The following is a 25069-nucleotide window of genomic DNA, read 5'->3' on the forward strand; positions in this document are numbered from 1 at the left end:
AAAAAAACACAGCAGAGAATTTCCTGTGTTACCTACAAGGGGGTTGTATGGGGTATGCCTTCTGGAGCACAACATTAAAACACAAGTAGGGAAAGATCCTCACTCTCTGGGGAAAGACATCATTACTATACAATTATATACAATTATAATCCAGGAACTGGATGTAAAAGTGTCACTGTAATCAGGGGTGTTAAAAATGTGAATGAAACAAAACACAACTCCAGGTATGTTTGTGATGAGGAAAAAACATTATAACATGGAGCAGAAAATAGCCTAATATGGACCCTTTAAAGGTTCACTTTAAAGGTAAGGTTGAAAATTGAAAAGGACCTTTAGAAATACAGCATAGATGTTGATTCAATGTAAATTCATTTAGTTGAATCAATGTTCTATGTTCTAATGTTTGATATGAGTTGACTTAACGTTGATTCAGCATCACAACAGAATCAAAACCAACATCTGTTCAGTGTTTATCATAAAGAATGCTTTCAATGGCACGTCCATGTGTTGTCATCAAAACAAATCTACACCTAAAATCATTTTCGTTAGAATGACTTTCTCGCCAGGTTATCTTTCTACACCATTTAGAACAAGAAAAATACATTTAGGGTAATAATTTTGGATATTTAACCATTTTGTAATCACACACAAGCAAATGCCGAGTCAGTGTGGTGGTAAAAACACATTTAGAAGCGTGCTGTCGGTCAGGTTGTTGTTCACAGCGCGAAAGGTGTTTTCAACAATTCTCGTTTCAGAAATGGAAAGCGGAAGCGCACGCGCAGCCCGCAGGAGCGTGCGGACACACCCCCTCTGCGCGCCGCGCGCTCACACGCTGCACTCGCACAAACTCCGCACAGTTGACAGAAGCCGGGCACAACACTCTGGCTTTTGGAAGAATCGGGATTTTATTGAAGGGTTGACGTGTCACTTGATGTGAAGGCGGAAAACTAGGGGATACGTGCATCGGTAAGTTGTTATTTATTCATTTTGTCCACTGAATCGATATCGCTCTAACTTTAGACCTTCTTATTTTTCTGTTCAGAAGTTGAAATTATCTTTATTTCGCTATAAACTCACCTTCATCAGCCCCTAATGAGATGATGTATCCTAAACATTTTGCTCAGTAAGTCTTTGAACTCGTATGGTACGATATGAATCGTAATAGCCCATGTTTACAAGTTACGCTGCCTTAATGAACACAGGTGTAAAGAACTTTTGTTCGTAATCCGAGAGATGATCAGATCAGATAATTTCAGATGTTGTGGCACTGTGACGCCTTCACACAAACAAGCTTATTGAGCCAACTATATAACTTAACTTATTTATTTCATATGTTCTATATTGATTTATTACAGTAGATGGTATCACACTGAGTTCCCAATCTTCATTTTACTTTTAAATGAGTCAGACTGTATAACCAAAAAAATAATAATTTAAATGCCATCATGGTAATGGAAACTATCTCTTAAATTATATTGTATGATATAGTTAAAGATATGATAAAGGATACAGAGTTCTTATTTATAAGTGTGAACTCTTTTCATTTATTTAAGAGAGTTTTGAGTTGACTCCTCAGGATCAAAGTCAAGTTTGAAATGTTAATATTACTAAAGTGCTCATCATCAAAAAATCAACCCCTGAGATGAAATGAAGCTTCATCTTCCGTTCTCTTTTGTGATGGAGAGAGGGTTTGGAAGTGTGCTGGGAGGTTTTCTCTCTGCAAAGAAGAGCTGTAATTAATTTAGAGTGAATCCAATTATTTCAAATCAAAACGCCTATTTTCTTAATCGATCGTCGGAAGAATTAACGATCGATTATCGATTAATCATTAACGTTTTTATATTAAAATGATCATCATTATTATTACTATCTGCACTACTAATCTGCATAAATAAATTCAACTTTACGACATATAAACCGTAACGACTCAAGAGCCACATCAATACGTTTTAGATTATATAATGTGTTTAATTCAGTTTAGCGCAACTCTCACAAAAACGAAACTTAAAACCGCATCGCTAATTTGCATAAACTCAGCGAAAATAAAACTACAGCTCTTGTGTCGCTGATGCGGTCAGTTTCTGTCGGATTAAAAGACATGACTCAGGTGAATACAGGTTAGTGTGACCAGATTTGCGTTTGTCAAAACCAGGACACCGTACGGGGCGTGGGAGGTGGGGACTCGTCATCGACATTGCGCGACTCTCACCTGGTGAAGCTTTTTCCCACTGGACACCGAAACATATGTGCTGCTTTGTTCACTGTGCACACGGACTCACTTGTCCCGAACGCAACGGAAAGCGTGGAATTTCTTGTGCAAATCATCGTTACATACACATTTGTGCTTCGGTACATTGCAGACTGACCGAATGTTTGTGTTTGCTCGCTCCTTCTGATGCAGAGAGACACATGTACGGACCCCTGTTTGGTCACACTACTCACAGCAACCTACATTCGGTTTGTCGATTAAAATTAACGTAATCGATGAAATTCTTAATGATCAATTATTGATTAATCGATTAATCATGCCCATCCCTAATTGAAAGCCACATTCATTTGTTTTGACAAGAAAAATGAGATTGAAATAAAAACTATGAATGACCAAAACTAGGATTTAAATATCGTTGCCAGTCCACTCCTTGTAAGACCTTTATAACGCCCAAAACTACTTGCATTGATAAAAACGATGTTGAGGTGTGAAAGTTGGTGCATTTGCTTCAGTTAAATAAAAGTGCGGGATGGCGTATTTCAGTGACTGAAGTTGCCTCTCTGTTTTTTGGAATCCAGCTGTCTGACTCATCTTCTCACCAAACAAAGGAAGCTACATTTATCATGTGTGAAACCAGGCTGCCCCCATGTTGCTATCCATTAACTACAGTGGCATGAAAAGTGTCTTGGTGGAAAACCAAACAGGACTGGAGCATTTCAATAAGTGCACATTGTGCCAGTGCCAGTTGCTTTGTGGAACAGGGATGGGAGTCCCTCTGGAGCACATATAGATAGCGATTGTGGTCCCAGCTGCCACTGTGGTATTCCAGTCCTAATGACAGGACTTCTGATTGAGGCTGGCTTCTCTCACAGCTCTGTATCAGGTTGCCAGTCCATTGTTGATCAGAGCCTTTGCTTCAACATGGAATAAACAGGTGATGGGGATTACGCAGCTGCCATTTGAAGTTCCAACAGCACTACTAATCAACCGTCTTTTGCATTTGAACGTGACTCGTGTGAGCAGAACTCCTGGATATATGCAGTGGTGGAAGGTAACAAAGTATAAAAGTAAAAGTAGAATACTTAAGTACAGTTTTTAGGTATCTGTACTTTAATTAAGTACCTATTAAAGTGCATACTTTTTACTTTTTTGTAAAAGTGAAAAGTACTTTTCTTTATGGTTTGAGACATGCTGAAATGGCTGAGACTTATGCACATTTAATTTGAGTTAATGTCTCAATTTTAAGCAAACCAAATACACAAATACATACAAACAGCTACAATTAAAAAAATGCTTTAATTGTTCTAATAATCTCAGCAAAATGCTACTCATAAAGTAAATTTTTACACAGGCACTTTTACTTAAGTAAATGTTTTCATGTGATGCTTTTAATTACTTACTTGGGTAATCTTTTGCCTCTGTATCTGTACTTAAGTAAGTAACAAAATTGAGTTCTTCATCCACCACTGAATATATGTGGATGCTTTTTTTCTTACAGTGCATATTTTTATGCATATTTTGGAATTGATCTCAGCATCGTTTTTCTATTGAACTATGGTCACCGTGATAGGACTTTGGCTAAGTGGGGATGAGCCAGTAGCAATGCAGTTTGCATATATTTCCAAGATTAACATCCATGCCATTGTTGCTGTGTTTGCAGTAGACCAAATTTGCCTTCTATCGAGGATAGTCTTTCAGGAAATTATTCTCTTTGAGCCAAAAAATACAGCGTGCCAAAGTTAAAGTTTGAAAAGGAAGTTCAGAGAGCACAATAACAATATGGGGTGGAAAAACACTCCTCTTTCAGTTCTCCAAAACAGTGGCAGGAGGGCAGACTGGGACCACCCTGTGATAAGACGAGAAAATAAGAAAATAAGCTGCTCACTTACTTACCATACTGTTCAGTATTTAAGTCTCAGAGACTGCAATTTCTGTTTTCTCTTGTACCACTCTTAGTTACAAAGAAACTGTGGTATAGTGAAAAAGGTTAGCAAAAAGAGTATATAAGAGTATTTTTAGATTAAGACTTTGTAACACACCAGTTTGTCACATGCCTTGGTACCATGTTGTGATGTTGCCCCCTCTCTTTTGTACCACAGTTAAAGTGCAGCTGCAGAGATGTCCAGATCCACTAAATCTGCCTCAAGGTCTCGGAGCCGATCTCGATCCCGCTCCAGATCCAGGTCCACTTACTCCAGCAGCCCCTCACGATCACGCTCCAGGAAGCACCGCTACAGGTATGTATGTTTGGATTTACCCCCATTTATAACTCATAGAATGATTGAGACTTGAAAAATGATTTTTAAGTGAGGATGAAACATAATTTGGGGATAAACTAATAGCTATCTTCAAAAATGATTAGTTCACTGAATTAAAAAGGTAATAACATAACTTAAGTTATGAGTAAGGGTATAAGCTTTTTTTTAATACACAGATAAGTTAAAGTTTATTAGACAAAAACATACTACATTCCAGTAACCAAAAGACTGACCAGTCTATCTAACTGGCAAACACAGGGTCAAAGAGAGAGAGGGAGTTTTTTTTTCCTTCTAAATGTTCCATGTGACTGTGGGCTTCGGTAACGCTGCTCACAGCAGAGACAGTCTATAGTTTTCAAACTCAGTGTGCGGTGCTGCTCTGAGCACTGCCCTTTCTACTTACACTATTCCAATGAAAAAACACAAGTGGTGAGTTACTTTTAATGCTGTTTAGATACTGTGCATGTGCATTTGCGTGTTGCATGTGTTTTGTACATGGCATGTTCATTATGCTTTGTATGCTTGCATACTTAAAACAGCTGTAATGATATGTCATTAGAAACAATGCCATATTTTCAAGCCATTTCTAACATTTTATTACTTTTTAATATGAAAAGTTCTATGAATATAATATTTCTGAAATATTTACCACATCATTTTCAGTGTGTTGCTTTGACTAAATAAAAGACGTCTGCTTTTTGTGTGGAGGAAGAAGAACAGAGCAAAGTATGGAAAATAAATACTGTGAGACTGTCAACACTAGTATAATTTTTAAAAGCTGACGGGCGCCACCATGTGGACTGATTTGTAAAATGCTTCAAACAGAATGCATGGAGAGGATGACTTAAAGCTATATTATGCATTTTAAAATGAATTTATCTTTTTTCAGTTCTCGGTCTAGGTCAAGATCTAGGTCTCGGTCCAGATCTCCTTCACATAACCGGGACAAGAAGTACCCCCGTTCATACCAGAACAGCCGTGAGAGTCGGGGCTACCACCACCGTGGGGGCTTCAGGCGACCATATAACTTCAGGGGGCGAGGTCGTGGGCGAGGATACTTCCAGCGTGGACGCTATCAGCGTGGTGGTGGAGGCTACAACAACAACAACAACAACAACAACCGTAACAACTGGAAAAACTACAAGAAACAGCCACACAAAAACTCACGGGGGCAGTTCCACAATGGCCCGGTCAGTTCAAGGAGCCCTGGTCATGGTCAGCCCCACTGCTCAGACCGATCGTGCTCACCTGTGTCCAGACACTCACAGCACTCCCTCTCCTCATCACACTCCTCACCTAAATGCACACCTGCACCGTCTGCAAACAAAAACTCCAAACAGGTGCAGGAAGAACCCTCTGGACAAAATCCTGTTCGAGAGAGAAATGGTGAGGCAGTGGATCTGGCTGGAGCACTTACTGTAGAAAAAAATACAGATGAAAAGAATCATGGAAACTGGATCCCTTTAAAAGAAGTTAGCAGCCCAAAGAGAGTTAATCTTTCTTCAACCTCTGGAGGTAGTTCTGCACTAAGCACCCAGACTACTACCAATACCATGAGCAATGGCACCCTCTTCTGGAAGAATATGTGTAATGCACCAATAACAAAGACTTCCTCAGACTGTCTAAACCCTATGCTCTCCAGCTTTGACATCTTCTCTTCAGAGGAATACTTGGATGGAGATAAAGCAGCACTCTCTGTTGCATTTAGAAAGTAAGGCACATGTACTTGATTTACATTTATTTTTTTCACTTTGACATTGTAAAATTAAATTGTTTCTAAAAGTTGTTACTAAAATCTCACAACAAGTTACTTAAAAATGTTTACTTTATTTTTTTTTGGGAATTGTATGTATGAATAATTTATGTGCTCTAATATTCTCTCTTGCTATTGTTTAGATTTTTGGAAGAGCAAAGTAAGAATTCTAAAGGATGGCAGAACGGCTCAGACAGCACTGTTGATATGAAAGAATCAAAAGTAAATGGAAAAGAGTCTCCCACTAAGAGTGACTTGAGGCCCGGAAATCAAAAGGAGGACAACAGTGGTGCAATGCCCTTAAATAATATTATGAAGGCTTCCCCAGTTCTTAATGGGGATGGCGGAGATGACAAAATGATCAGATCTCATACAGAGCCTTTTCTGAATGAGTGGATCACTGAAAATGAGTTCTCTGAGACTAACACAGTCCAACAGCTGTCTGAGAGCAAACTGCAGAATGCAGCCTGTGCTGCCAACAGTGGCCCTGACACTGCGAATGACGACCCAGGTGTCAGACAAAATCAGGAGAAACGTGCCATTTTTACTTCTGCATTTGCAAAAAGAGAGCCTTTTCACTTTTCTGAAGATTCTTCTCCTGAAAGAGGCTGTAAAGGCAGAACCATGGCTAAAACATCTCTTGTGCCCTTTCCTATAACTCCACAAAAGAGGAGCAGAGACATGTCCACGCCCACTGAAGAGAACCTTAAGGTTTTGCCACGAAAAAAGGAGGCTACATTTAATGTTAGGCTGGATTTCCCGTCTGATAGTCTCATGTGGTAAATATACTGACATTTATTTTATATTTATATTAATGTCATATATATCATGCATTTCCTCTCGTTTCAGTTCCTCTGATATTTTAGCAAAAGAGCGGCAGTTGTCTCAGGATCTTGTGCAGTCGTCCAAAAAAGACACAGAGTTTCGCTCCATCTTTCAGCATGTTCAGGCTGCGCAGGTACAGAGAAGTTCCTCTGAGCTGTTTGCCCAACACATTGTCACCATTGTTCATCATATAAAAGGTAAGACCTACTACTGAGTTCCCTGAGTTGTTACTACAAACATGTGCCTGAATATGCAATGTTTTCAGGTACATTTACTGATCTGTTGAATCAGACAAAGCACAACAACAAGAAAAACACAGGCCAGCATTCACAGATGAGTGGAAAGTGACAGACTATTTAAAGGCAAGTTTCTTTTCATTTTCCTGCACAGCTCAGCACTTTACCTCATCTGGACTCACGCTAAATGAGAGGTTCACCATGTACCAAAGACAAGCTGCAGAGAGGGAAATGATAAAACCAAGAAAAAGTCCAGAAATACACAGGTACTGTGGCTTTATTGTTTTACTCTATTTCAGTGTGCAATAGCTTCTACTTCACCTCTGAAGGCTTTGAGTATTTTTCTGTCTCACCTACTTAAAGCACCAGTCCTTTCAGTTTTCTTGGGGTTTGCATTTTTTTGTTCAAAAACCCCTTAAAATGGGACAGCAGTGGCTCATGAGAGGAGATAGACCTATATATTGGACCAATATTTTCATTTTTTAGTGTATTGCTATTAGCCTTAAATCTCCAGCAGAGACCAACATATTGTTTGGCCCACCAGCAGCTTAAATATGCATGAAAAATATAAAGCTGTGTTTGAACAGTTAATTCTAAAGAGGGTACTGCAAAAATGTGTCCACACTGAACTCTACACAGGATGAGGATGACACGGATGAGGATTCTAATTTGGGGAAAATGACCAAAATTGACCCTACTTATCGGCCCAAAAATATTGGCAGAGGCCACTGGCCATCGGTTCCTCTGGATTCTAAACAATCGGCCATGATGCCGATGCTGATCTACTCATGAGCAGAGCTTGAACTCAGTAGTTAGACTGTTTGTCCACCTGCATAAAGGTGGGCTGTTTGGACCCTGATCTGACCAGTGCAGACTGTTGTTGTGTCATAGGTAAGATTTCACTTACCTCGCCTATGTATGAATGTGGTGTGAGTAATAACTTGAGGTCAGAGGTGTCGACAGCCATGGATTGGCAGCCTTGCCTCAGTAATCACCAAGGCAGCTGTGACTACAATAGTAACTTTTTTATTTTTGATTTGATAGATGTGACAGAGATGGACACAACAGAGTGAATGAGGTTTTGCAGAAAATAGCTCTACCCCCCTCATGATAGAATCTTTATGAGGGTGATGGGAAAACTGATAAATTGTCAATACAAAAAGCTATTAACATCACAATGTTTCATTCTGTTACAGGAGACTTGAGGTTTCACCGAGTGCATTCAGGAAACACTGTCAGATTTTTGAGGCGATCAAAAGAGCAGAAGGCGGCACTTACAAGGTGACTGAAAACATTTCAGTGTGAAATGAGTGTGAAAAACAGACGACCATAACATGAGCCCACCTCCAGCCTGAGGCTGCACTCCCTTAAGGCTAAAGGCAGAGGGCTGTGAATGCTACATTCACAAAGACAAAATAAGGCTGCTTGGCTGTTGTTTGTTACCTGTCACCACAACATGTGGGTTTGATTAAAAGTGGCAAATGCCTGATCCAGGCTAAAGTAAGGAAGCTGCTGTGCCCTTGCAGTTCAAAGGAATCTAAGCAAAAGTCTGTAAGTATGTTTTACCCTAAATAAACAGACAACTTTTCTATTGCCAGACTTTGGACTGTCAAAATACAAAATAAGTCAAGAGCATGTGTTGTGTGCTTCTGCAAGTGGAGATAGGGTTTAGTGAAGTGCATGTCAGATGACCCTCTGAGTACATCTGCACCCCAAAGTCTATCCACTATGTGTTCTATTCTAACCTGCTCAGGAGATTGAAGAGAAAAGTAAAGGAGACCCACTGGACCTTCGTGGGGATATTGAACAACGCAATAATCATCATCACCATGATCCAGATGTGCAAAATGTGGATCGTCCTGAATCTAGTACGGGAAAGACTACTGTAATGTTTTCCAAGTGCCTAAAGAAATCCCTGTATGTACACTGATAATAGATTCATATTTCATTATCAGCAGTCAGCTGTATTTAAACATGAGCTTTTTTTCCCCCAACAAAAAGCAAGAAAACTCGCTCTCGTTCTTCTAGTTCTTCTTCATCTTCATCATCATCATCCTCTGAGAAAAAACAAGATAATACGTCCTCTGTGAAGTCTGAACAGGAGTCAAATAGAGTCAAACCAGATGCAAAAGAAACCTTATGTGCCAGGTCATATGAAGCATTTGTAAGTAAATCACTGGTCTTTTTAAATGTAAAATTTTAAAATGTTTTAATTTTAAAGTTTTAATGTTAAATGTTTCTCTCTTTGAAATTCTAATGCAAAATTGCCACAACAGCACATTCAAATCCGTGGACGAAGCTGGAACAGAGGCAGTTCTCGGTGTAATTCGACTTCAACAAATTCAGCAAAACATGATGACTGGGACCCAGAGTACACACCTAAAAGCAAGAAATATTATTTAGTAAGAGCGCATATCTTCTCTGAACAGATAATATCAGAACACACATTTAACTGCTGTGTTTACCTAATTATGTTTTTTCTCGTCAGCATGATGATAGAGAAGGTGAAGCCGAATGCAGGTGGACAGACACAAGAGGCAGAGGGCGGGTAAACTCTTTGCGTGGAAGACCTCGATTCATCATTCGCAGGGCCAACAGCAGTGCCAATACCAGTGCCAACAGCAGCGCCAACAGCAGTGCAAACAGCAGCGCCAACAGCAGTGCCAACTATAATGGCTCCAAATGGGCCCAGGTCAATAGGGAACAAACTGGCATCGAACAGAACCACAAAGGGGGCACTGAACGGAGATGAACTGTGAGCTGCAAACTATCTAAGCACTGTATGCCTTAAGGGTTCTTACATTTGTTTTTCTTTGTAAATCTTTGGTTGGCATTTTTAACCAGTTTCCGTAAAGCATCGTAATTTGTGGTGTGAAGCACTGATTAAGTGGAATTTTGAATGCAATTACTGATTATTTAGAGGCAGAGCTTTCAATGCTTAATAGCAAAATGCAGTTGATGAGACAGATCCTTTCTGATTGTGATCTTGTGTGATGTGTCAAGCTAGGGGACCAAACTGTGTAAACACAGCGATGCCAGCACAGGAGCACAGATGTTAGTTTTTGTTTGTTTTTAGAAAGTTTTACTTTTGTTTGTTGTATGAGAAAAAGTGTGAAAATAGATGACAAGAATTATCTTGCACAATGCCCTGTTATCTGGGGCACTTGATCATTTTTGTAAATATGGTTTCTAATGAATCTAATTAGAATTTACCTGAACTAATTTAATACCATCTTAATGAATGCTTCTCTTTGATTGGTTTGACCTAAATGCCTTTAAAACAGTTTTTAATAATGACTTTAAGTGTGATTGTTTCAGATACTTGTGTGGATTGATACTTATTCTCAAAATTGAAATGTATATAAATGTGAAGTAAAAACTTTTTAAAGCAGATGTTGTGATGGTTAGTATAAATAGCTTTTCTTTTTATGAAAACAGGAGTAGAACCAGATAATAATAGACACTCCTATTGTCTGTATGACACTCTCCCAGTTACATGGTGGCAATATAGGTGAACAGAAGTGCCTTGCCCAACAACACAACAGAAACAGTATTGCTGTACAATGGATTTATTATGAATGCAAAATCCAATTACATACTGGTTCACGTCACAGACTAGACACCTTTTACAGAAATATTAATCCCTAATCATCATCATCATCATCATCATCCCTCAGGAAAAAAAATAAATTACAATGCAAATGGATAACACTTGATTTTCACACACTGAACAACCAATAAAAATGGATATGTATTTGGGCGATAGTTCAATTTGATTCTCAGTTACTGCCAGTGAGATTATAAGGCAACAAAAAACACTGTATTGTGTTTTGGGGCTTTCATCACTACAGGTCATAACATTTGTAAATGTGCGACTAAAATATTGTGTAGGTGACAATGCATTTGCCCAGGGCACAGACAGTTATTAATACTGAACAGTAAAGCCTCCCTTTAGATGTGCTGTTTGAAAATAGAACAATACATTACTCCATCAGCTTTGTCACTTTTTTTTAAAGGTAAAACAATCTTGAGAAAAGAGAAGCTACCATATCAGGTCATTCTGTAACTTTGTACATTTGCATTATGATGAGGGGCTATGTGGACCTATCGCATGTGCCGTTCTTAACCACCTCTGCTTATATTCTCAGTGCTTTTGATAATGGCCTGCAGGCAGGTTTCCTCCTGTTTCTTTACCAGCTCTCCTTTGTATTGCTCACAGAGCAGGATGTCATTCATTCACACAGTAGTTTAACTTCCTCTAGCTCAACTCAGAGGTGCTCCTCCATATCCACAACTCTCTGTATTTGGTGCGCCTCTTAAGAATCATTCTCACCCCTCTTCCAGATAACTGAGAGCATGTTATCCTTCACCTGTTTCCTCAGCTCTTCTGAGTTCTGTCAAACCCTTGGAGCATCATATGAGCGTTTCTCTGTGGCTCTTGGCTCCACTGACTCTGGGGTCTCCTGAGGGCCTGGTTTGTTTGCAGCATCATAGGGCTTTGGGTTATGGTACTTCCTGGGTCTGTGGAGGACTTTGTTCGGGTTCATTATATTGTTCCACAGAGCTGCATTTATGTTTTTAATCAGAATATTTTTTTTTGTGAGATCTTTATTTTTCTTCTTCTCATGAACACTGAGACTGAAGAGAGTAAGTCCTGTTGTTTTGTTAGAACAGAGTGACAGGCTCTTGAGCATGACTGCTCATTTTCAGTGTGTACCTAACCATGTTAGTCATAGCAACCGCTACTGTGGCAACTGTTATAATTTTACTGTATATGTAAGTTAATAGTAAGGACAGTGAGGATTAAATATTACAAGTGGTTACATCAGTAGAAATGAAGGGGGAAAAGTGTAAACAAACAAAATTCATAAGAAATCCTCACTGTAATTTTTATGTTTTATTAGAATTATTTCAGTGTAGTTTAATCACTGAAGTAGTTACTACACATTATACAAGGTCATGGGGTAGATCTTTGTTTGTCAACTGCATGCTCACTCAGCTACTTCTGCTTTTCTGATTGTGACATGCCAAAATAACAAATACATTACACAAAACTATGAATTCTTATCTGTGCTAAACCTCACTCAAGGTTACAGGAATACAAATTAGTCCAGCTGTATGACGCCTGAGCCTTTCTTTAGTCATACTTGAGCTTTGTTCCTGTAATAAACGTGTTTGACCTGTTCCCCTATGGCTTTATCTCCTCCTTTTTGACCCCTCCTTTTCCTTCTCTCTCTCTCTTTCTCTCTCTCTTTCTCTTAGACCCATCCTACTTCTTGGTAGTAACTTGTCATGACTAGCCGGAGGAAAGCTGCACAGTGTTAATGTTTGACAACTAGGAAGAACACATACTTTCATACGGTTTATATATATTAAGCTTCTGTTGTTGTTTTGAACGATAAAGAGGATAACACAACACACCAATCATGGGTAAGTTGGCATGTTTATTTAAAGGTGCATTGTGTAACTTTTCTGGTGGAGGGTCTGTCAAATGCTTTTCTTGCTTTGTCTGGAATGTTTCACAGTATGGTATTAAAACTTTCTATCTTTATGGAGACCAAACCAGACCAAGTTACAGGTCAGATTGGTAGCAAGGTGATCCTGCTCACAGTCAGAATGCCTGTTTTTCTGGGTATTTTTGAGCTACATAACCAGTTGTAATTTAATAAATGTAAGGTATGGCTGTTTACTGTTATACTGTGGAACATTCCAGGCAGAGCAATGACATCTCTAGAAACAAGAAGATGATGGATCCCCAATTGAAAAGTTACTCAGTGCACCTTTTAAAAAAATCTAATAATAATACAATTTCTTGAGACCACTGAATGATTTTGTCATTGTTTTGACTGTTTTGATCACCCAACCTCAGATTAATAGAGTAGAATATTCTGGACTAGTATGTATACATAGAAAAAAATGCATTTTCAATAGTCTTTCTCCTGTGTATGTGTTGTCCTTTGGTCTGAATGTCAGGACACATCAAAAGCAAAGCATAGTCGAAGCTCTTGAGCCTCTTGTGTGAGAAATCTAATTTTCTGCTCCACTGCAGAGGTGCTGGTGCTTGTGGACTTTGAGGGCACCATGCCAGACGAGCTCTCGGTGAAGATGGGGGATGTGGTGAAGAACGTCACCAAGAATGCAGAGGAAGGCTGGCTGTACGGAGAACTGAGGGGAAAGAAGGGCATCTTTCCTGCGAACTTTGTTAAGGTCTGGTCCACTATAGTTTTACAATGTTATCTTATGGAAGTGAGTTAAAAAGTAAAAATGAACTTTCTTTACAGGAGGTGCCAGTTTATTTGAGGGGAGATACAAAAATGGAACCACGCAGTATTAGACAAAGTAACTATTCTGCTTGCTTGCTTACTTGTCATGGTTATCCAATTTGAATGGATATGAATGTCAAATTAAATATTTTTGTTGATACTTTAAAACACTGTAAAATATTATTGTCTAAAAATATTGCAAGGCTTATCTTATATTATATTTTACAGTAAAAAAGATCAAACAGCCACGGAGATGTGAGGCCATCTATGCCTACGCCCCCCAAAACCAGGACGAGCTGGAGCTGTGTGTTGGAGACGTCATAGACATCATGAATGAGGTCAGATAAGGCACATTTATTGTTTCTTAAAGGGAACATATTACGCAGTTTTCTGATAAATGTTCTGATGTTATTTCCTCACCACAAACATACCTGGAGTTGTGTTTTGTTTCATTCACACATTTAACACACAAACCCTGCATATGTAGGCTGAGTTCTTTTCTCCAGCTTAAAACACTCCTTGTGATGTCATGTGGTAATACAGGAAGTGTTCCACTGTGTTTTTAAATTCCATACACCTTCAGTAGAATCACTTCAGCCCTGGAGTTGCTGATCTTTACTGATCTAAAGGAAAAGTGTAGCTGTTAACCTGAAAACTACCACCACATGACATCACAAGGTAGAACAAAGCATTTTGAGTTTTGGACAGACGCATAAGGCAGGATTAGTCAAACATTTGTGAATGAAACAAAACAGAACACCAGGTACGTTTTTGATGCTTTTGACAACATGGCTTAAAGCTCACAAGAGTCAATTTTATGTAATATAGGGCTTCAAGGCTAAAACTAGTCCATGAAAATGAATCTGCATTTGAAGGTGACACAAATGATGTCATATAATACAGTGCCCATTCTCCAGTAATGATCCTGAGGCGAAAACCTGTCTAAAATAATGCTCTGTAGTCATTTAAATTAGATAAGACTACAATACTGACATAACACGTTCCAAGGCATTGTAGCATGCTGTCAACTAGATATACTGGTTTTTCATTCACGTGACCAAGATCTCAGACAGTATAGGGTACATTGTTTCTTAATATTATATTGTATAAATAATTCAAAATGGTGTTTATTAGATTGAAGATGGATGGTGGATGGGTATTAAAAATGGAAAAGTCGGAGCATTTCCATCCAACTTTGTAAAGGAAATTATCGTTAAAGGTGAGTAGACAGCATAACCAAAAAATATTATGTTATTGTTCATTTCTGATCAATGTTATAATGTTGTTTCCTCATCACAGACATACCTGGAGTTCTGTTTTGTTTCATTCACACATGTTGAACACACAAACCCTGCGTATTTAGACTGAGTTCTGTTCCACCTTGTGATGTCATGTGGTAATGCAGGAAATGCTCCATTGTGTTTTTAAACTCCATACACCTTCACTTGAATAGTTTGGATCATTTCAGTCTTGGAATTGTCCATCTCTGCTGAACAAAAGATAAAGGTGAACTTGAAAACTACCACTTTGTGACATCCCAAGGTGGAAAAGAGCATTTTGAGCTTTGGAGATGTAGACAGACTTATAATAAAGTCAGACAACTCCAGGTATGGTTTTGAGGAGGTAACAGCTTTATAACATGACATAAAGCTCACAAGAGTCAATTTTGCGTAATATAGAACCTTTAATTCATTAACTTTAAACTCTAATCAAATTCGATATCACACAGATACAAAGATAAATGAGGGTAAATCCAGACCTAAACTCTCAGATGCTCTTTTTACAAAGGACGTGAGTAACAATTTCACAGTTGAATTTTGGCTTCTTGTATTTCTTTTTATCACATTTTATCACAATTATGTTTGTTTTTTTCCCCCACAGAATTCAAAACAAACAAGTATCAGAAAGAAAGTAAAAAGTGGTATGTTTTATTTTCAAAGTTTTACTAATATTGATAAGACCCTTTTTCACGCAGTGTTTTATCAGTAGCCTAAGCAATCTAGAACTGAAATATTTTTAATTAATTGTGTTTTTATTTTCGACAAGGATTGTGATTAGGTTTGACGATTAGGTTATTCAATTTATTCTGTGTGTATATTTAAACCTGTCCTGATATCTTACCCTGTACAAGAATCACAGTTTTATGTACAAATAAGGCAGGATATTTTATTGTTTGTAGAATTTGTGATTTCCTAACCTTTTTCTTTATACAACTTTTTTTTTTTTTTCATTTATTTATTGTTATTTCATTTCCTTCATTTATTTCATTTTATTCTTTTTACAGTGGAGTTTTGCAAGGTGATGTTTGATTACAAGCCCAAAGCTGAGGATGAGCTGGAGCTGAAAAAAGGAGATGTGGTAGTTGTCCTGAGTAAGGTAAGGTACCATTTAAAGGGACCATATTACACTATTTTCTGATCTGCTATAATGCTGCTTCCTCATCAAAAACTTGAAAACTTCTGCTTCACAAGGTGGAACAGAGTATTTTGAGCTTTGAATATGTACAGTAGACAGACTAATAAACCAGTTTTTGAGGAGGTTACAGAATTAGAGCACAGCTTAAGAGTCAATGTCACGTTATTTAGGACCTTTAATTACTCTTACTAATATAATGACGAGTAGAGTAATCACTTGAAGTCCACCTGTTTTGGAAATGCCCATGACTGTAACGCATGTGAACTATAATGTATTGTGGTCAGAGTTGTCAAACCAGTAATTATTGGGCACGTGGTTTTCAGTATATAATTAGAGTATATTTTTATGTGTCGTGGGGTGTGTTATTTGGACATTTCATTGTCATAATCACAGCAACAGTCAGGGCATAATATATTTGACTCAGGAGGCTTCAGAAGAATAATACAACGCAAAAAGCCCATAGTCCTGCAGAGAGATGCTTTTGTCACTGAACAAACCCAACAGAAATATGCAGGTGTGTAGGTGAGAGTTACTTCAATATTTTTGTTAGGGACAGTAAAAGCAGTTTTACATTTTGTTTGTATTGCTTTAAATATCACAGCAGTTAAAGGGTCCAGATTACACTAATCAATGGTTCAACTATTAATGTTTTAATGTTGTTTCCTCATCAAAAACATACATGGAGTTGAGTTTTGTTTCATTCACACACACGTTTGAAACAAACATATGAGTTCCCCCCAGAGTTCTGCGCTCAGAGAGAAAACACTCAGTTCCACCTTGTGATGTCATATGGCAATACAGGAAGTGCTCCACTGTATTTTTAAACTCCATACTCCTTCACTAGAATGATTTGGATCATTTCAGCCCTAGAATTGCCAATGTCTTTTAAACAAAAGGTAAAAGGTAGCTGTTAACTTGAATATTACCAGTTAATGACATCACAAGGTGGAACAGACCATGTTGAGATGTAGAAAAACTAAACTCTGTGTGTGAATGAAACCAAACACAGCTCCAGGTATGTTTTTGATGAGGTAATGGCATTATAACATGACTTAAAGCTCACAAGAGTCATTTTTGTCTAATATTGCACTTTTAATGTTAGAATTTGTGATGTGACTCCTTCATCTGTGTCTAAAGGAATCGGAGGATGAAGGCTGGTGGCAGGGAGAGCTGAATGGACGCTGTGGCTTCTTTCCTGATAACTTTGTCATGTTGATACCACCAATGAGCAGTCTGCAGGTGAGTCTACAATATTACACAAACACTATCAAGAGGTCAAAGTGTTCTGGAACTTCCACAACAGAGTCACTAATCACAGGAAACATTTTAGTAATTGAATAATCATTAACTGGGCAATGCATTAGCTCTAAAGCAGGTCATGAGCTCAGACACAAGGTTTTCTGACTCAGACAGTAATTACAAACAAATGACACTGGAAATGTGTCACTGTTTCATTGAAAATATATTCCACCAGGATGTCCTCAAGTGGCTTCACTTCAGCTTTATCTGGGTACAATTCGAGTATCTGTTTACCTTTCTTTTATTGTTGTAAGGTGACCTTGAGTGCCTAGAAAGGCACCTAATAAAATTATAATTATAATCATTATTGGTAGTAGTAGTAGTGGTAGTAGTAGTAATGTCTATAGATGATATAAATGATATCTAGGTAAGTTAAAATGACTTAAATCAAGAACATTTTATTTTATTTGAGTAGATTCAACTTGACAAGTATATGTGTTTTTCCTAAGTTTTAGGCTTTAATTAGAATACTACAGTATCCTACAGTGACTCAGCATCCTAAGAAAAAATGAATCACTCTTTTCATTTCATCTGGACAAACCCAGTGTTATCTTATCACAGTGTTATCTTATGGAATTATAAAATAAAATATTTCTTTCTCTTTTTTAAGTTTGATGGCGCAAATCAGCCTCCAACACGTGGCAACACCTTAAAACGTCCAGGTAAGCATCCATCTTGTTTGTGTACATTATTATACATTTACTTTTTACTAAATCATGGGTGAGTCGAAAAGTGTGGTTTTGTTATGTGGCATATCTGGGGTGCATATCGTGAAACAAAGTAAGCATAGTTTAAGGTGCACTTTTCTTTACACATGGGTTACTCAAACGCGTGTGAACTTTTTCCGGCGGATGGTCCGTTACCTCCTCGTTTCCATGGAGATGTTGTTGCTTTGTCCAGAATGCTTCACAGACTAGTACTGCATTAAAAGCATCTATTTCCATGGAGACAAAAAAACTGGCACCACCAAGCCAAGTTACACATCAGATGTGTTCAGAGGCGACCCTGATTATGATTTTTTTCAGACCTCAACCAGAAAAGTTACACAATGCATCTTTATATTTGGTGTGACCAGTTTATTTATTTAAGTTTAGCACCTTTAGTTCGGTCATTTTGCTCAGTTGTTGTGTTCCTGGGCAGGATGTGGCGTGACTGCAGATCAAGTCCTTTTGTATGCTCCTACCTTCTGAGTTCTTACCTGAATAATAAACAATAGTTTCCAAACAAAGACAAAACTAAGCATTTAAAAACAAGTACTGTACAGCCATTCATTCGTGTTTTGTCCATATCTCTCTACACTTTTGTGGAGACTTGAGACTCGGAGGAAGTTTGCAGTTAGTGTCACATGCCCAGTTTAGCAGTCTAGAGGAAACAAGGGGGTGGGGACAGAGGGCAACTCTAGCTACACAGATTTGCACAAGAAGCACTCTTACCCCGAGAGGTTAGCTTGAGAAATGTTGCACAATGTTTTGCATCCTCAAGGTAGGCTTCTGTGTACTTCTTTTCTTTGCTTCACATTTCACATCACCATCCACTTCCTGTATAAAAATATAACAGATTCACAGGGTTGTAGATAATTGGTTGAAATGACAGTTTTGGTTTCTTTAGTTTTTTGTTGTTATGTACATTAATTTGCAGATTATTTTGCACTGAACATCATGGAAAATTGTGAACTGTGAGAGGGGAATTAGACTTTAGTCACTGAGCTGTTCCACAAAAGCCTTGGCTCTTATCACAGAAAACACCACACCTGTGAAATATATTTGAACAATATCACTCACTTGGCAATGCATGTGGAAAAACAAATATGCAAATATATATATATATGTTTACAGATAAAATACATCTCTCTATGCGTAATATAGAGTTTCTCTGTTTGTTCATTTAGTGAAAGCTGAGCCTCCAGTTATGGATAAAAATGGTGCAGCAAAACCAAAAGGTAAAAAGCCCTTATGCCAATGTTTAACTTTGAAGACAACATTAAAGGTGCGCTGTGTAAATTGTCTGGTTACTGGAGAGTCTTTCGCCTGCTTGTTTCTATGGATATGTCATTGCTCTGCTTGGAATGTTCCACAGGATGGCATTAAACAACTCTACCTTACATTTATTCAATTACAGGCAGTATTATAGCTCAAAAATATCTAGAAGAAACATGCATTCTGACTGTGAGTGGTGCTGCCTCGCCACAAATCTGACCTGTAACTTGGTCTGGTTTGGGCTCCGTGAAAATAGACAGGTTTAATACCATATAGTGAAACATTCCAGACAAAGCTATAACATACTGTATCCATGCAAAAAAGTATTTGACGGGCTCTCCAGAAAACTTACACTGTGCACCTTCAAAGAAAACCTGACCAGTAACAAAATCTATCTGATGCATTCACTCTTCAGATGAAAAAACTGAGCCCAAAGACTTGAGAAGCAATCCTCCAACTAAAGTCAAGCTGCCTTCCCTCCCTCGGACTCCTCCAGTCAAGCCCGTCTCAAAGCTTTCCCCAAAGTAAGTGACTCCTGTGCTGTGCCTCTTATCTGTACATTAACATTAGACCTGGAGCTGTAACTAGAGCCCCAGAAAAAACACTAATTCTTTCTGGAAGCTTTCTGAAGCACAAGCCTTTGGGAAATGTCACAGATGCTGGCACCATTTAGATGGTAAAGGTTTTACTTGGCTCCGCTGGTTGCTATGGTTACTTAAAAAAAGAATGCCAGGATGCCCGACCTTATGTGGCACAGTGGAAACTCTTGGATAATTCAGATTGGGCTAAACAGACAGGGGCAGCCCATTTCCTGTTTCCTGAACTACACGCCAAACAAGGAGGACAAAACATGCCTTGTCTTCTGTCTAAAAAAAACTATGGTATACATCAGCTTTATAAAAAAGCTGATGAAAAATACAAAAATCACTAATGAATAGGGCTGGGAATTGAAGTCCCTCCTGATTCGATACGATACACAACATGGCTCACAATATTATCACGATATGGCAATACATGTGATAATCAATATATCACACACTCTACTACTAAGTTATAATGACTTAAATTAAGAACAAGAGTTGTTTTCTAATGTTAGATACAAAAAACTCGTGTTCCATTGGTAGATAATTTTACTTGTGATGTGACATTTACCCAAATCATGATCAAACTTTCTTAACTTTCTTAAAGTAATCTTAACTCAGGTATGATATATTGCTGTTTTTTAGCGACAATATTTCTTCGTTAGACCACTACTTGTGCAAAGTTAATATTAAATACATCTACTTTTATCATCAAAACAGTTAATATGTCAAGTGTATTGCGCAAACAAGTTTCCTTCCACAAATGAGCACCAAAACTGTAGTGCAGTCACACAAAAGATTGCTAAAAGATACCAAAAAATGCTCTTGGCGATATATTGATACTGCAGCCCACCATAACAATACTTCAATATATTTCAATATTTTTGCACACACTTACTAATATGCATTATCTTGATTTTTAGTGCTAACGGTGAAGCTGCACCTCCTTCTCCAAAACCAGTGGAAGAGAAAGCAAAGGACCAGTTTGATGGTGTTGACATCCAGACAGAAAAGCTGAGCCATCCTACAGCGAATAGGGCCAAACCCCCTCAGAGGAGACCCCCTACAAACCAGCCCCAGGGAGCACAGGTGAGACCCATCCACAGATAATACACGCTCGGGTCTTATACCACACTAACTCTTTTTACTCATGTTTCTATATTGATAAGTTTATAAAAGGCCATAATAAGTGATCTGCATGTTATATCTTGGATTAGTGGTGGATTAAAATCAATGGCAACATTTCCAGTCTTTGGTAAAACAAGTACAGGCCTGTTCTGGCATTTCCACTATGTATCTGTCTTAATTTTATCTTAGCAATATGCAGCTGTTTACTGAGAATATGTGCAGTGGATACTGAGAAAAACTGGTAATAACATGCTGTTTCTTTTATAGGAAAGTGACGGTGATAAGACAGAAGCAGAGTCTACACCCAAAACGTTCCAGGAAAACAAACCATCTGATCTGAAAAAGGTTTGTTGCCATGGTTACATTACATTGGTTTACTCTATTTTCTGATCCATGTTATAATGTTGTTTCTTAATCGCAAACATACACCTGGAGTTGTGTTTTGTTTCATTCACACATGTTTCACACACAAATCCTGCATACTTTTTTGCTGAGTTCTTTTCTCAAACTCTGCTCCACCTTGTGATGTCATGTGGTAATACAAGTGTTGTTTTTTTTAAACTCAATACACCTTCACTAGAATTGCCTGGATAATCTCAGCTCTGGAACTGCCTAACTCTGAACAAAAGGTAAAAAGTAGGGGTTAACATGTAAACTACCGCCTCTATGACATCATAAGGTGGAATGGAGCATTTTGAGATTTGGAAATCTAGACAGATAAAGGATTAATCAAACATGTGTGAATGAAACAAAACATAGCTCCGGGTCTGTTTTTGATGAGGTAACAACATTATAACATGGCAATTTTGAGTAACATAGGACCTTTAAAAGCTACTCATAAATTATAAACTAATTGTAGCCAACAGAAAATGCTCTGGCTTCTCCTGCAAAACCTGAACAGCCCTCGAGGACCCCCCTTCCAGTGCGGCCTACTCCTCCCAAAGTCTTGCTGGATGGGAAAGTACTGCCTGGAAGAGACAAGCCCACAGTGGAGAGTCTTCAGGCAGAACTCCAGGAGCTGAGGTTGGCTTTGGAGCTGCTGCAAACTCAATACAAGTACGTACAAGCCACAAGTTTGTGCTTAGAAGGGGTTAGTGAACGAGTTACCTGAAGATCTGAAAGTGAATCTAGAGTTTAATCTCCTATATATACACAGTTTCTTATTGTTGTTTCCTGTTTTTGCAAGAACTCCTATGCAGCTGTAGTCTTGTAATAATCATACAAATAAACATAGCCGCAAGTGTCAATGATCGGCTCTTGCCCACGCCTATGCCGTGCCCCACGCCTATCGCTTTGTGATATTAATAAGCCCTTTGTAATATTTTTATATGTAAGACTTTAGCAAATTTGCAAAAATAGAACCTACAAAAATACTTAAAGGGCCCATGCTATTTTCTGTCATTCCTCATCACAAACATGTGAGTTGTGTTTTGTTTCATTCACACATGTTTAACACACCAATCCTGCATATGTAGAGTTCTTCTCTCAAACAGAAAGCACTCTGTTCCTCCTTGTGATGTGTGATGTGGTAATACAGGAAGTGCTCCACTGTGTTTTTAAACTCCAAATCCCTTCACTCTGGAAGGAGCTACTCTGAAAGAGCAGTTTAAGCTTTGCAGATGTACATAATAGTAAAGGATTACTTAAACACGTAAAACACAAAACACAATTCCAAGTATATTTTTGAAGAGGTAACAATGTTCTAACATGGCCAAAAGCTCACAATTCAGTAAATTTTGTGTAATATAGGTCCTTTAATATGTCCACAAGTTTCAGAATCCTGCCCTTTTTGCAGACATGACATGCAGGAAGTGAAAAACGAATTACGAGAAGAAAAAAACAAAAGAACAGCACTCCAGGTCAGTGTGTGGTTTGGTTTTCTTGCTCCAGACAGATGGACCACAAAGCATGACTGGGGTTTAACATGTCTGTATTTACAGGGGGAAGTTCAGGCACTGAAGATGAAGAAGTGATGAACACAACTGCTGATCCTTACAAAACAAAGCAGAAATACAGAGTTTTACACTGGAACGTGGTTCAGATAGCATCAGCGCACTGAGCAATGGACACGGCAATACTGGATCATATAATCCATACAGACTTAAACTTCACAAATGTTACTGTTTTCTAAATGCTGGAAATTTCATAAGAGCAAAGACTAAGTTTATTTTATTAGTATTACTAAGTAATATTGTTGGTGACTAGCATTCCAATGAGATGTTTTATTGTTGAACACCAAGGGGCATGTTTACCTCATTACCAGAACTATTCTTCTACTGAACTGTTCATATGTATTGAATGTAATGTAATGTGTTGGTTTTCAAGTAGTTTGATATGGAATCCTTTTTCTATCTTTCTTTCTTCATGATTTTATTGTCAGTTGTTTTAAAGGTGTAATTTTTTGGTTGGGGGTTCGTCATTTGCTAATTTCTATGGATATGGCATTGCTCTGCCTGGAATGTTCCACAGTATGGCATTAAACAGCTCTACCTTATATTTATTAAATGACAGGTGGTTTTATAACTCAAAATACCTAGAAAAACAGTCATTTTGACTGTGAGCGGGGTTGCCTCTCCACAGATCTGACCTGTAACTTGGTCTATTCTGGTCTCCATGAAGATAGAAAGGCTTACTACCATACTGTGAAACACTCCAGAGTAACTTCTGTTGGAAGATTCGCAACCTGCTTGTTTTCATGGAGACAGTATTGTGTTGCCTTGAAAGTGACACATGACATTGAACTTTTCTATATCCATGGAGACAAGCAGAAGAGGCTACCAGGCAAAGTTACAGGTTAGATTTGGGAAGGCAACCTCTCTCACAGTAAGAACACGTGCTTTTCAGTGTATTTTTGAGCACAAACACACCCTTAACTGTGTAAATGATATGTGTTCATAAGTCGAATGCCGTACTGTGGTATATTCAAAGCAAAGCAATGACATCAGCAAGGAAACAAGCAGATGGCAGACCGTCTACCAAAAAAGTTACACAGTGCAACATTCAACACATTATTTTATTATTTTATTTTCCTACAAACTATTTGGGAACCATTGTAATGCTGTATACAGCCACTGGGGGGCAGTGCATACCCGTGTACGTGTGTATATATAAAGCGGCGCAATACGCTCACTTACTGTTATGATGTTAACTATGCAAATAGATTAGAGGTAAACCAATTTTGATAAAACGAGAGCAATAACGACTGAAAGGCTGTACACACGGGGTGTATCGGGGCGTATATAAACATGGTGATATTGGGAAAGTCATTTACCTTATGTTGTCCACTTGTAATTACCTGGTTTGGGCTATAATACGAATCCTGAGCACGTTGTGCTTAAGGGAGTCCTGTTGCCCACATTGAAGCACATCTGGCCAACATCTGGAGTTCATCAAAGAGCCAGAGCTTCTGAAACCACCATGGGAACATACTATTTTTAAAAACAGTGTTGAATAATGGCTGCTGCAGGGTCACGCTCCCTGTTTGACAGAGGATAAATAGACGGACGTAAACACCAGGTTGAGCTGATGAAGCAGATTCTTATTTCACAAAATAGATCCAGATTAAAATAACCTGACAGTATTTTTCAGTCACTCCCAGTAAGCATTTTAAGATCTACGAGATAACATTACATCAACTAGCTCAGATAAACAATAAAAATCTAATTGAGCTCAAATTAGAGCTAAATGAATAGCTGAGCCCCCATATTGCCTTTATTAGAAAATGGAGATTGGATGAAGGATTAGATCTTGTACAAAAGCCTCATGGGGAATGGGAATAAAACCGTTACAAATTCAAAACGACATTTTAAAATGAAGGATTTTACTGGAGGCAATAAAACCAAGTTACACAAGGGAGGAATTTGAAATCTATTTATTTTATACCCAGCCCAAGAATAGCACGTTTGCATTGTTGCTAAAATGCCTTGCTGATTAACATAGGCTGCAAAAGACCACAACAAAGCATGCAGATGGTGTCATTCAACTATAGTTCTAAGTAACATCATAAAGGATGTTATCTACACAAGTTTCAGTTTCCACTGATGTGAAGAACCACATGATAGACCAATGAACCTTTTGTAGTTTGACTTTGAGGTTCTTCTTCTTCTGTGGAAAAATGTCAGATTAA

At 38.3% G+C, this 25069-nt stretch overlaps 2 protein-coding genes across 4 annotated transcripts; both read left to right on the forward strand.

Annotated features, from left to right (window-relative positions):
* Positions 1–847: 847 nt before the first annotated feature.
* Positions 848–10664, forward strand: LOC110174293 (thyroid hormone receptor-associated protein 3-like). Of its 2 annotated transcripts, none has more exons than XM_055164214.1 (11): positions 848–966; positions 4309–4446; positions 5357–6178; positions 6364–6999; positions 7070–7242; positions 7436–7547; positions 8478–8562; positions 9035–9198; positions 9310–9445; positions 9558–9683; positions 9770–10664. In XM_055164214.1, exons 2-11 carry the CDS (start codon positions 4328–4330, stop codon positions 10031–10033), a joined length of 2637 nt encoding a protein of 878 aa, XP_055020189.1. In that variant the 5' UTR covers positions 848–966; positions 4309–4327; the 3' UTR covers positions 10034–10664. The 2 variants fall into 2 exon arrangements, with proteins under 2 accessions (XP_055020189.1, XP_020796029.1); XM_020940370.2 differs by having other exon boundaries at positions 9283–9445; positions 9770–10663.
* Positions 10665–12533: 1869 nt separating this feature from the next.
* Positions 12534–24209, forward strand: sh3d21 (SH3 domain containing 21). 2 transcript variants are annotated; one of them, XM_020940395.2, is made up of 17 exons: positions 12534–12711; positions 13331–13488; positions 13563–13620; positions 13773–13882; positions 14679–14763; positions 15274–15335; positions 15426–15465; positions 15829–15920; positions 17097–17198; positions 17869–17920; positions 19147–19197; positions 19650–19758; positions 20739–20904; positions 21211–21288; positions 21803–21999; positions 22739–22802; positions 22884–24209. In XM_020940395.2, exons 1-17 carry the CDS (start codon positions 12708–12710, stop codon positions 22914–22916), a joined length of 1461 nt encoding a protein of 486 aa, XP_020796054.1. In that variant the 5' UTR covers positions 12534–12707; the 3' UTR covers positions 22917–24209. The 2 variants fall into 2 exon arrangements, with proteins under 2 accessions (XP_020796054.1, XP_020796055.1); XM_020940396.2 differs by lacking the exon at positions 19147–19197.
* The last annotated feature ends 860 nt before the right edge of the window (positions 24210–25069 follow it).

Source organism: Boleophthalmus pectinirostris, unplaced genomic scaffold, assembly GCF_026225935.1.
Source record: "Boleophthalmus pectinirostris isolate CB_2022bp ecotype Guang Dong unplaced genomic scaffold, ASM2622593v1 HiC_scaffold_6, whole genome shotgun sequence".
Classification (NCBI taxonomy): Eukaryota; Metazoa; Chordata; class Actinopteri; order Gobiiformes; family Gobiidae; genus Boleophthalmus; species Boleophthalmus pectinirostris.